The sequence below is a fragment of the Pholis gunnellus genome, assembly GCF_910591455.1.
Source record: "Pholis gunnellus genome assembly, chromosome: 21".
Lineage (NCBI taxonomy): Eukaryota > Metazoa > Chordata > Actinopteri > Perciformes > Pholidae > Pholis > Pholis gunnellus.
The window spans coordinates 7,490,244-7,503,369 of record NC_136548.1 but is presented as its reverse complement, the minus strand read 5'-3'; the positions used below and the strand labels follow the sequence as shown (position 1 = coordinate 7,503,369).

Sequence of the window (13,126 nt, the reverse complement as noted above, 5' to 3'; positions counted from 1 at the left end):
TCTTTTTAAAAGTATGAACTTTTCTATTCAATTTAAAGTTATTATCTGACTATCGGGGAGGTTTAAATGAAATTAAAACCTAAAATTACCTCATGGTGACCGCCTATTGTTGAGTCATGTTGCTGTGTGGGGCAGAGCCATATTTCTTTTATATTTTTCATTTTAACATTGAAACTGCAAACAAAAGACAGCAAACCCAAGTGGTATAGGTACATTTTTTGATTTGCAATAACGATGGAGTCTCTGGAAAACCACCTGCTGAGGAATTCCCACACTTGCAGATGGTTTGGCAGTTTGCAACTATTAAATATAGGAAATGGAGGGTGGTTGATTGGCAAAGTTATAAACTTTTGTTCTGGCAAAACACACGCCCTCCTCCCAGTATCTCTCCTCAGCACATTTGACCCCTTTTGTGTAACTGAAATGCACTCGTTGTGAATTTGTGTCGACCCTTCCTGCTTGCTAATGCCACCAGGATTTGAAAAGCAGTGTTTTCCTAAGTTTTAAACCCACATATGTCTTTACAGCTCCCATGTGTGAGGGGCTGCTGGAGCGCTGCAGCTGCTGCGTCAAACCGGCCGTAACAGGCAGCCCCGTTGGCTCAAGGCCTTGTTAGAGTGACGTGAGCCTGGTTTCCTCAGGATGGACTACAGTGAGGCCTGCAGCAACCAGAGGGGCAGAGGAACGACAAAAACATCCTCTGCTCGCCCTCACGTACCTGCCCCCCCTCAGCCTTGTCCCTTTCTACGCTCCAATACTTGTTTTCAGGAAGACCAGGCTTCCTGCGTGATGGAGCGTTGGATGAGAGGAGGAAGAGGGGGATGGGACAGAGAGGAAGAGACAGACACAGAGAGAGATGGATAGAGATGAGGGTGACGGTCCCGTGCATGTAGTGATGTGGTTTGTTGCATTGGCTGTAAGGAGTGTGAGAACCATGAACGGGGAAGACCACAGTCAAAATCTTGTGCCTTGTTAGACAACTTTTACTTTCTTTGTGTCTTGCACTTGAAGGGAGGTCTTGTCTTTTGCGAGCAAAGCGGGCAGGAAGCAACCTAATGCGCTTCTGTGCTTAATTTGAGGGAAAATAAATCCATTTAGTGTGCATATCGAAATCACGCAGGACCTGGAATTTTGTACTTTTACATGCCTGACATACAAACTGTCCTGTTTTATTCCATTTGTGTTGGGAAATAGTGAGCAATGGGACAATCCGCACACGGAAACCAGCAGAGGTAAGTATTACAAGAACAGAAGGTAGGTCGCAAATTTTACACAAATGAAAGAACTAGACAGTATTGAATACATTCTTGTTTTGCACTGAATTGGTTTGTACAAAGTCTGCCTATCTATAGAAACAAAGCTCATGTTATCATTGAGTGAGCTGGTAGACATTCAGTGTGTTGCCCAAGGACACTTTGACAGGATGTATCATGTATGAATTCACACATATTGACATATAAAGGAATTTATTATGTGGGATTTGGCTGGTTTTACCCCTGTAGCAACAGTCAACATTTTATCCTAAATTAACAAGTAGTCTATTATTATATCATGCATCATCTAGGTAAAAGCTACACTTGATTAATTACAAAGTTAGTTGAACAGCAGCAAATTGTTCACTGTAGAAAACAGCCTGTGGGTTTTATTTCTCACGCTATTCACCAGTATCTTTGCCCTTTTTGTCCTTCCCGTTCACCCCATCACACTTTAGGTGACTTTTGCAGATTGTGTTGCATCATTATAGCTCATGCCTTTACAACAGATGCAATGAACGCGGATCAAGTAGTTGAGGGGGTTGTCAAGTAATCAACTAACTAACTGTAGGTGTGGTTGTTTGAGCCCTGTCTCCTTCTGTCCATAAGTCAAAGTGAGCCTGACTAGACCAGCAACTTATGAAAGCTTCGCCACAGTCAGTAAGTGTGTGTTAACCCCATTAACCATTAAATCATTTTCACGAGTACTTTGAATATTTCTCAGTGAACCTTTTTATTTGATTGTGTCGTTGTGGTTGTTGATGTATATCCTGACAGGTTCAGTGACCTGTTCATAACCTTCACATATCTTTGCATTATGGGGAAAAAAAAAAAAATCTATTTTAATGAGACATTCATGAGAGAACGCATGATGTTTCCCTTGATGGTCACAGTGACCTCTGTGTGGAGAAATTCAATAATTAAGATATTTACAACTGCAGATTTCAAACGTCACTCTGTGTTTAATGCCTTCGGTAGAAGCAATTTCTCTTGTAAGCCCCCTTAATTCAGATGGATGATAATGTCATCAGGTTAAACATAATATCCTGCTGCATGCTGAACTAAATCTCTAAGTCCCCCTGCAACGACTGAAGCGTTTGACTTCTCAGACAGGGAGACTTGTTCATCCATACATGCGTCCCCGAGGAAAGTGGTTGCTCCTCCGTTTTCCTGGGCTCAGTTACGGCCTCTTCTATTTCTATCTACAGCTGTGTTGTGGGCATGCCAGTGACACTCTTAAATACAGCCAAGACGCCCCCCTCCAACACACATTCTAAGCTCCACCCTCGCTAACAGTTTATTCTCTCTCCTCTGTGTTGGCCTCAATCTTTCAATCTGTGTTGCTGTTGTCTGTGGCATTCAATGCGTCAGTGTCTGTTTGCATGTAACTCTCCTCACTGCTCTGTTTTGACATGAATCAATCAAGGCTGGATGTGTGAGAGTGTTGGCCTGTATATGCATTTATTTTGAGTATGTATACTGTCCCATGCATGTATCATGTGCATGTTGTTGCCTTTCAGTTGACGTCTGCTCCAGTATTTGGCTTTAATTAATTGACTGTTAAAATAAAAACGTAAAAAATAAATGTAAATCTAAAGTGGTCTTCACTTAATATGTAAAAATAACTCAAGTACTGTACAATATTTTGTGCTAAACTGCAAGTAAAAGTACAAGAGTAGTTTTTTGAGGAATGAATTTGATTGGCAGTTACTACCATGAAAAGGCCAATGGCAACGAAGCACTTAACCGTTTTAATAATCCAACAAGTCCCTATCCAATTCAGGTACGATCTGAAGCTTTCTCAGTCTTGAGGTAAATTTGGTCCAATGCAAGTTTGATTATCCTCCTGATTGGATAGTGTCTGATGACAACATCCCATTAATATTTTTATATATATATATATATATATATATATATATATATATATATATATACAAAAGAAGAAGAAGAAAAAAAACAGTTTGACTTTTTTGTGTCCTTGCCGGAGTTGACGATGAAGTGATCGAATCCAATCTCATATCTGTATGCTGATCATAAAGATACAGCTAGCAACCAGCTAGCTTAGCTTAGCACAGACTGCTAGCTTGGCTTTCTAGCCAAAGTGTAAAAACAACAACAATTTCTTGGCCAGGAGCAGTAACTTCCTGGTTGTCTTCCTGGTACTGGCCCATAAATAGTCTAGTAGCATACATAACACCCGCACCAGCTGTTTCCCTCTGTTTCCAGAATTAATGCGAAGCTACATTAGCCAGCTAGTAGCTTCATGTTTAGCGTACAGACGTGAGATCAGTATGAACCCTGCCAATAACAATATTTCCCTAAATGTCAAAGCTTTGCCAAGAAAAGACCTGCTTGTATGTTGCCGAGCTGGTGGGAGGCAGCAAGGATCTGGGTTTGTCCCGGTCTGTCACAGGCTGGAGGGAAGTTGATCCTCCTCTGCCTGGCAGATTAACTGCAAATATGAAATGCCTGTCAAATGCACAGAAGTGCAGCCATTTCTTACTTCTGCGTCCGGGCTGCTCTATTTCTCATCTGGTTGAGCTGTAGCTAAGGGACAATCCTGACTCATTACATTTTTGACTTAAATGTGGTCGCTGCTGTGCAACTGGATCAGGGCCCGACGAATACCAGCCAGCTTAGAATGCAAGCGATAGGATCTGCGTTCTGGGACAAGACAGGGTAACGAGGGTTGGTAGGTTTAGGCGGGGGGGAGATAGGGACTCCCTTGGGCATCTCTGAGGAGAGGAGTGGAGGTTGAGCTCTCAGCAAAGTGGTGTCAGGGAGAGAGAGGCATGGTCTTGATTTATAGCTGTGCTGGACACATGGATGTACGGGACACAGAAGCAATGACCTTCCCTGAAATGTATGCCCTCTAAACAACTTTTTCTCCATACGACAGGGGACAAGGGATCTACGAGCCCAAATAAGTCTCCATTTAAAAGTAAGGGTTTGACATGAAAGCCCGGTGTCCCGTTTCCTGTTCCTATAGTGTGAGGTAGTGTGATATACCCCCAGGCAGCACCTGATTCCCAAATAAAGATATGTATATTCCAATGTCACAGGCCTCTGTAAACCTCATCACATTTAAGATTAGCTGCTGAAACAGATCTGCTCTTATCTGCTCAGGATTGTGTGTGTGTGTCTGTAAATGAGAGCTCTGTCAACGAGCGCTCAAACTCAGCTCCTCCATAAACACTTTAAACCACTCGAGGAGCCCCACAGCTGTCCCGGCCCACTTGTGCTCAAGCATGTGTGCCTATGTGCGTGTGTGTGTGTGTGTGTGTGTGTGTGAGGTCAGAGGTTAGCAGTCCTGCCATTTCAAGCCAATTCCTCATCACTGGTGTGCGTGTGTCAACTTTATGTTATTGGTGAAATATCGCTTGGCCCTGCTTAGCTGCTACCTTAACTGCGGTTGATTACGGGGCGGGATGAGGTAAGTGTTTACATACATACACTCTTGCAGACATTGCTCAACCTTTCTAAAAGTGCAGAAGCAGAAATGGGCCCACATGAAGTGACAGACAGGCACAGGCCTTTCACCACTGCCACACTGATGCAATGGTTTCGTGTTAAAAGCGGTTCTCTTTCTGGCCATTCATTTGCTGCGTGTTCGGTATTAGGACTAGTGCGGCTGTGATTGGAGAATGGTAAAAGCAAAAAAAAGCAAAAGAAACAATTTTAAGTCTGATTATGGGGCATGTTTTTTTTTTAAAACATTACTATTGCTATGTCTTTATTTCTCCCAACAAGTTTCAGTTTGTGTGTGTGTGTGTGTGCTCCAGAAATCCTCAACCCGATACCCCACTTGGGAAAACTGCGACACTCTACTGCCTCCTCGTGGTAAAACACTGCAATGACATATGCTGTAGAAAAAGAGCTTTTTAATAACTGGAAAACAATATTTCTGATCTTACGTCATGTTGATAGATTAATAATATTTATAATAATTAATGAATACACGCAAACAGTGGAAAAAATAGAAAAAAAATCCATGCAAATGAGAGCTTTAGTGTGTGCACATTCATCGGTGACGTTCCTTAACTGAACGCAGTTTACACCAAGCAGAACTTAAATTCAGCGTGTTTCTTTACATTAGCATCACGGAGGGCACCTTTGCATATTAGCACTTTCATTTCGCTCTTCAGCAGGGTCTTGTTCCGCCGAGTCAGACACACTTTGTGTAAACAAGATATTTATTACTCCCTCCGTCATGAAATGTATTCTATATGGTGAATGATGAAATAAATGACTTCTCAGTAATCCATGGTCTCACAGCACCAGGAAATGAATAACGACACCAACACAGACCCACACCCTCCTCACTCACACAGCTCTCTCTCTCTCTCTCTCTCTCCCCTTCTGTCTCTCTACACCTTGTCATACAAACACCCCCCCCCCCCTCTCTTTACACTCACACACACCATTACACTTCTCCCAATATGGCAGTGCCCTTGGCAGCAGTGGTGCTAGTTCAGGGCAGGCAGAGCTCCCAGGTCTGGACTGAGGAAGAGCAGGTGTACTGCTGTCAACAGAGGCTCATAATTACTCTGCCAGGGATCTGAGATGGATTACACGTTTATGTCATCATATTAAAGACTCTGTCAGCAAACACGTTTAAGACCTTATAATCTCCTGCCTAAGAGAAATAAAAAGCATTGATAAATGTTTAAGGCACTGCTCACCACTATGCAGCACAACCAGTGCTGCTCTGCAACGAAAACCAAATGCAGAACTGGACCCCGGCTTCTGTCATTGAAGACATAAAGGCTGCAAAAAAGTGCTTACTCGAGAGGACATTACAATTTTATTACCTTAAACAAACATGTACACAACAAGTGACACGTTTACCACTCTGTATGCTGTTATTTTAGTGTCGCATTTCAACCAACCCCTCTCGACCCCTCTCCTCTGCAGCTGTAAGACCCTGCTGTGTCCAAATAAAGGCTGCAAACAGCACTACCGGCGTTCTGACTGGATGTTTCCCTTTTCCGTATTACCCATGGCGCTTTGCAGCGCCCCGTTCTATTGGTGGCGGACGGTGACTTCAGCTCCATGTGGGCCTCTTCAGGCCTCAAGCCTGGTGTATCCCGCGTGCTCAGAATAAGCCCAAAGATCTCCAATTACACTCCTCTCACGGATTGTTTGGTGTCACTCGCCGGCTGGATATGATGATTCTGCGCCTGCAGTGTAAAAGGATCGTTCCACAGTTCTGTTGGTGTTCACCCTGCCTGTTACGGCTCAATCGGAGCAGGGCGATATAGCGGGACCAAACCAATTAAGTAAAAATTCAAGCTGAGGTGTCACCTCGGTGCTTGGGCTTGTTCTCACTTTCCCTCTTTGGCAAAACATGCTACCTGCTGATGCCCCCGGTCAGGTTTCCCTGTATGCTGCAGGGAATTGTGGGATTGAGATACTGCTCTGTAGGCATGACGAGAGAGTTGGGCAGCTGAAACAGCGGGCTGGTTGTGAACCAAATTCGCCCCCCGCTTGATGGCTTTCAGCACACCTCTGGCTGAAAGAGCAAATACATCAGTGGCTAAATGCCATTGAGTGCTTTCTTCTGCTTAAATTAACCCACGGCAGATAATAACGTACAACTGTTCGGCTTCCTCAGCTTCCACCCGGTCAGTCAGAGGGCCTGAAACCAAAGAGGTGCCACTCATTCATCTGACATTTGGCTGCAGAAGTCGACGAGATATCGTATTATGAGCGACTCAGACTGCGCACATCAATCATTCCTCCAATGTGAAAATAGAATGTGCCGGAACAAGCTCACATTTTGTGCCAGTGAGAAAAAGCTTTCAGCTCCGGCGACTGTATCACGTCCTCACACGTACTGCAATGTCCAGTGAAAAAAAAAAAAAAAGAGTTGACTGCACTGAAACACTGTACTGTGAGCCGTCAGAGAGTGCACCTGCTGACCTGGTAGCCTTCCATGGCTGCAGGTTGCTGGGTGATGTGACGCCTCGGAGGACGACAGAACAGGGAAGTGACGGGAAGGAAGGGGGAGGGCGGCAGGAAGCGAAATGAGAGGGAAGGCAGGAAGGAGAAGAAGATAAATGCAATCACTCATTCTGAATGGAAACACCATCTGTCCGTCTCTGTGTCTCTTCTTGCTTCAGCACCCTTCTTTTCTCTGTCATTTCCCCTCTGTCGGGAAGCAGAGGTGGACTGAATGGTGACATTGTTGCCTCCTGGGAACAACATCCTGATGCTGTCTGGGTGGGAAAAGCAGAACTCCAGCATCAGTGATTTTGTTGCCAGGGGGAGGACCATACCAGCGGGGAACTTCCTAATAAATGATGTGGGCGCTTCGAGGTTCCATGATGATGAGGATCAACAGTACAGCTGAGCCACAGCAGCAGAAGTACAGGGGCCTGTACAGTAGCAGTAGGGATAATAACAGTAGTAGTGATGTAGCAGCATTAGCAGTTGAATATCTGTTTATATTAATAAAACCTTGTTATAGCTGCATCATTAACAGTAACACGAGCGGTTAAAAGTGTACATAGGGCTATGTATGTCATTACAATGTCATTATTTCATACTAATTGGCAATTTATATCTATCAGACAAATGTTTAAATCGTCATTACCTGGTAAGTTTTGTTTTTGGTGGGCAAAGCCTGAGAAACAAGCCTCAGTTGCAGTTCTCTTCTCTGCCTTTCTGCTGATAAAAACTGCCTGCTGTTCTGCTTTAAACCTCCAGAGGGAGCCAATGCTCACTGTTGCATCTGAGGAGAACATTCAGCAAAAACATCGACTAAGGGGAAAATAGTGAGGCCATGAATAATGTACTTCAATACAATGACAAATCAGAAAATGCACAGTTTCTACTGTTATGGAGTACGTACTGGAGTTTCAATTGTGTCATGGGACCATTTCACAATAAATTATAATTAGTTTATAGTAATCAGTTGTGACTTTTTGTGTGGAGCAGGTCCTGACAGAAACAGAGCTCCTTACACGACAACCTTGTGAAGCAAATATTATACAACAAACCAACAGAAAGCCTTCAACTAATTCTGAGTTCATAACCTGGAAACCATCAGATACGTCTGTTCTTAAATGAAATAGTACAACAGTTGCTCAATGTATGCATTGTAATATTATTAAGAAAAATGTAGAGCATCTCCTGTCCTGTGTCGCTGTGACATCCGCTCTGCTGCTGCTCTCATCCTTCAGGCAGGCAGTTGTGTTACATTAGACCAGATAACTTATCGATCCCCATCATGCACTCTGCTGCTGCAGAAAGGCCGGCAGCCTCCAGGGAGTGTGCTGTATATGTGAGCGCTTTGTCCTTTCATTGTCCTCATAGCCTTTCTCTTCCTCCTCATCACCTCCCTTCACTCTTCTTTCACCCCCACATACCACCCCCCCCTCATTCAGTCACCCTCTTTTCCATCCGATGCCTCCCTCCCCTCCTCTCTTTTCCTGTGCATCTCTCTCTCTCCTTTTCTCTCTCTGCCCATATGTTTAGCTTGTCTATTTCGGTGGCCCTGAATGAGGCGTCTGTGTGGGGCTCGCAGGATGCAAGGTAGGAAGAGAAATATGCTGGTGTCATGCGTGGTTGGGCGCAGAGAGATTAAAACGTGTTGCAACACATTGTGCAACGTCACGATGCAGCAGGATGCAATGCAGGGCAATGCACATCAGATGATAGACTTGTCCCTCTCTCTTTTTTACAGAGTTGAAATACTTCGGGGACGGAGCTACGTTGGTGATTTCACTGGATGGTTTGAATTGGATTTCTAAAAGGAGGTGCAGTGACAAAGGAATTAAGAAAAGGTATTATTTAGATCTATCACTGATGGAAGCTTTGGATGTTTTGTGGGGATTTGAGTGTGTATTGGTCGTTTGGAAGTGACTGTAATCTGTTTTTCCCCTGAGCCCCTCCACCTGTTACACAGCGAGGTGTTAATTTACCCGAAAAAAGGGCAGTTTACAGGCTTCACGGCCTACTGCATGTGTGTGTGAGACCATACAGCTGTGTGTGTGTGTGTGTGTGTGTGTGTGTGTCCTTTTACATCCTTTACGTCACAGCTGCTGTGAGTCAGCTCCTCTCTTCCTCTCCTGAGTCACTCATCCAGCGGTTGCTAGGTTACTGCAGAGCGTTGAAAGTTTCCTATTGCCTTTGTCTCCGCGGATGGATGGGTCCCCGATATTTATTCAGGCTCAGGAGTGAGTGGCCAAATAATGTGTGTGTGTGCGTGTGCGTGTTTGTGTGCGCGTTTCACAAAGGCTGACGAATCAGTTTGAGTACATCCTGTGGGGCGGCCTGTGCACTGCAGCTCACCTCTTAAAATGTCAAATGGATCAAAAAGAGAGAGAGAGAGAGAGAGAGAGAGAGAGAGAGAGAGAAAGAAGACATTGCCATGGAAATATGTTTGTTTGTTAAAGGAGATTATCTTCAGACAGAGACTATAATCTCAGGTCAAAGGGCCAGCCGATGCACACCAACCACAACCAAGAACCCTTCGGCCAGAAACTAAAACATGCAAGTGACTTTCAGTGTTGGGCATTAACCCCAAAAAGGTATATGCCACCAACAGTGTTGACTATTGGTACGACACAAAGACTCTCTTTGATATGTGCCACTTGCAAACAGCATGTCGTCGAGTGACAATTGCCACTTCTGCTGGTGCCATTTAAAACTAGCTTATGTTACTCTGATATTGATAACTACTCCTCAAATATAACCGTCAAATACATAATTCCCTACTGTAAGTTCTAACCAAGCTATCTAAACCCAGACCAGGCTAAAGATTAGTCCTCTACAGCTAACATAACCTGTGGAAGAGTCAAACTTAGACAAGGTGCGACCGAATCTCATCTGCATCTGGTTTCTGGCCAATTGTAAGCCCATTATTCACTCTCGTTTAGCTCTGTGTTTTTGGTCTCTACCCTCTCCTGAGGGACATTTCTGGATCTTTAGTTGCTAAATCCTCCGCTATGTTCACCAGCTATAGTCGCTGACTGTGTCAGTCTGCTGGGGATAGGTATTGTTCAGTGCGCTTTTAGAGCTTTCTTCATTGAAAACAGCTGCCGGCTGAGGCCAAAAATGACGCAAGAGTGAAACAAAAGTTTTGGACCATAGCTAAACATTTGATCCATTGTAAAAATATCCATTATAGCCGTTAAGTTGGTAACTGCCACATTATAACATAATGCCTTTAAAGTATAATTCTGCTCTATACAACATGGGTGTTATTTTTGTAGTTTTGTCCGTCACTGCTATCGGATATGACAATGTTGCACTCACCAGAAAGAAGTGTCTGTTTTCTGTCTAAAATATTATCAGAGGCCTTTTCCACAGCAGACATTTTGACTTTGTCACAGCAGGAAAAGCACAGGTGTTACTAACAACAGTAACGACAGCTCTGTACCGTTCAAGTGATTTAAATTAAATGCAGCTGTCGTTAATTTGATTACTTACACCTGTGCTTTTCCTAACGTGACATGTCAAAAATGTATTCAGTGAAAAGGGCCTTTTACCAGGAGGAACAATGGGCACTATTACAAAAATAAGTATTGGAATTACTCGCTAAGCTCCAAAAATGTCCTGTTGCAAGATGACGAACAGAACCAGTTGAAATAGCCCATAATACAAGTTGTGCATCATACAGGAATGAAGAGCTCCAGCTGTTGGTATCCTCGGGGGAGACGATCCAGGCCGATGAAGAGCTGCAGGCCGTCACCTGCGTCTTTGATCGAAGAGCAAGTGCAGCATCTCAGCTTTGGAGAAACAGTGGCTGCAGATCAAGCATGGCGACGCGACCGCCACCTTTCTCCACCTCCCCTCCCCTTTGCTGTCTTCCAGAGGAGCCGCGTCCTTCTACGCTCACTTCTTTAGCTTCTTACGTCTCAGAGCGCCCAAAGGAGGCCCCGTGGACGAGACTTGTTTTAAACCTGCAAGACATTTTTAGTTTTATCAAAAATAATTCAAACATTGTGACCGAGCAGGACAGTGTGAATGATAGGTTTATCATTTTCTGTGATGTGGACATACCGCTGCAACGTTTTGGTGATATTTGCTACACTGAGGATTGTAATCTGTCTGTAGGGGATACTGGTCGGCACATCAGTGATGACAGTGCGTTAAGTGCCGCCCACGGTCCAAACACCAGCAACTCTAACGGGAATCAACACGAACTTGTTATCAGAGACAATTTTCACGACCTCAGAAGTCGTCTGAAATCCTGTGACGCTCGAGGAGTGTTGCCTGGGAGTGACGCCAAAGTAAAAAAGAGGAAGAGCGTGTCCTTCGAGGATGACGTCATGGTCTACCTGTTCGATCAGGTACTATTTTTTTTCCTTTTGTCTGTTACACTATAGCTCGGTGGGTTTACTCACTGACCACTCTGTTGAGCCAAGCCAAGGCTATGACGCTTCCTTTGTTCCCTGTTTGATTCCCACTGCTACTGTTCTTAGGAGAGTCCCACCTTGGAGCTGCACTCTGAGGCCTACACATCTCTGCCAGACGTCACATTCGAAGACAGTGGTACTATTTTTAAGTGATTTTGCATGTTTTATCCCACGTTTAAACTTAACACGGCCGACCATTTTGCACTGTTGTAAAGCAACGAAGAACATTTACTCTTACTTAATGTAAGAAGAGTTTTAAGAATACGTGAGTATTTCCATCTCATACCACTTTATAGTATCTACAAGTCAGAGGGAAACTTTTTACTGGACATTTATCTCACAGCTATAGTGACCAGTTGCCTTAGAACTCAAGATTTTACAAACATAATATATATGATGAGCTCATGAAATATGATGCATCGTTATAGATCAAACTATCCAACAGTGTATAACATGCATACATTAATGACACAAGAATTTCCCTCATAATGGCGACAACAGTGTGTTATTGCAACTTTTACTGAAGTGAATATGGTATACCATTTTCTGAACTTTACATATATTTTCTGAAAATAAATACATTTGTTATTTATTGATAAAGAAGGTAACATCTCGACTCTCAAACTTGGCCTGCAATGTGGATTTTTCTCATTTAATTATTTGACTAACTACTTAAGTCTAAGAGGCCTCTGACTATATTGTTACCAGATCCGGGCGGGACACTACGATGGTTAACAAACTTTAGTGTGTGTAAATCCTGCTAATCCCAGATGCTGCAGGGCTATTGCCACTCGGTTGTTTCTAATTGTGTGTTTTTTTTGCCTGCAGGCTTGGAGTGGGACGATGACTTTTCAGCTTTGGAGAAGAACTGCCATTTTCAGTGTGTCGGACGCTCTCAGCAACACACCTCGTCCCTGCCGACACAGAGCAGCACTGCTCTGTCCCGGCGATTCTTTCTGTCCCAAACCTGCCTGTTCCTCACCCATGTCACTGAGTCAGACCTTGAGCTGTGAGATAAAGAGTCATCTACACAAACACACACACAGGTGTAGGTGCTGATTTTTAGGACACAGTGGTGGTCAAACGCAGCCTTTCCATCACACCGTCTGCTGTCAGCCAAAAGGCCACCTCACTGTCACCATGGCCTAACGTGACATCCACACTTGTTTTTCTTCCAGACAGCCAGCCTTGGCCTCATGGAAAAACTGACTAATCGACCAGATCTTCACCTCTAACTCATCTCCCCACCTCCCTCCTCTTTTATGATGAGTCACGGATTTTTAATGGCTTTTTTTTTTCTCTCTCTCTCTCTCTCTCTCTCCGCTCCAAATGGATTAAAAGCACCTGCCGTTCGTGACATCACAGCCACGCAGGACTGTGTGTCAGTGCATTCAGCTTTCACAGTTGTTGGTAAGAAAGGATCACATGGCTGTGGTGTGTTGCGTAACGGTGCTGGTACCATTCCAGCTGCAAACATCTTTGGAAGCTGCTTTTTGTGCCAGGTTGTGT

General features: G+C 44.0%; 1 protein-coding gene across 1 annotated transcript; it reads left to right on the top strand.

Annotated features, from left to right (window-relative positions):
• Positions 1-8,782: 8,782 nt before the first annotated feature.
• On the top strand, positions 8,783-12,837 carry LOC306713227 (serine/threonine-protein kinase LMTK2-like; the record flags this gene model as incomplete). Its single annotated transcript, XM_079182875.1, has 4 exons — positions 8,783-8,789; positions 11,316-11,551; positions 11,684-11,753; positions 12,446-12,837. 4 exons carry the CDS (start codon positions 8,783-8,785, stop codon positions 12,628-12,630), a joined length of 498 nt encoding a protein of 165 aa, XP_079039001.1. The 3' UTR covers positions 12,631-12,837.
• Between the last annotated feature and the right edge of the window lie 289 nt (positions 12,838-13,126).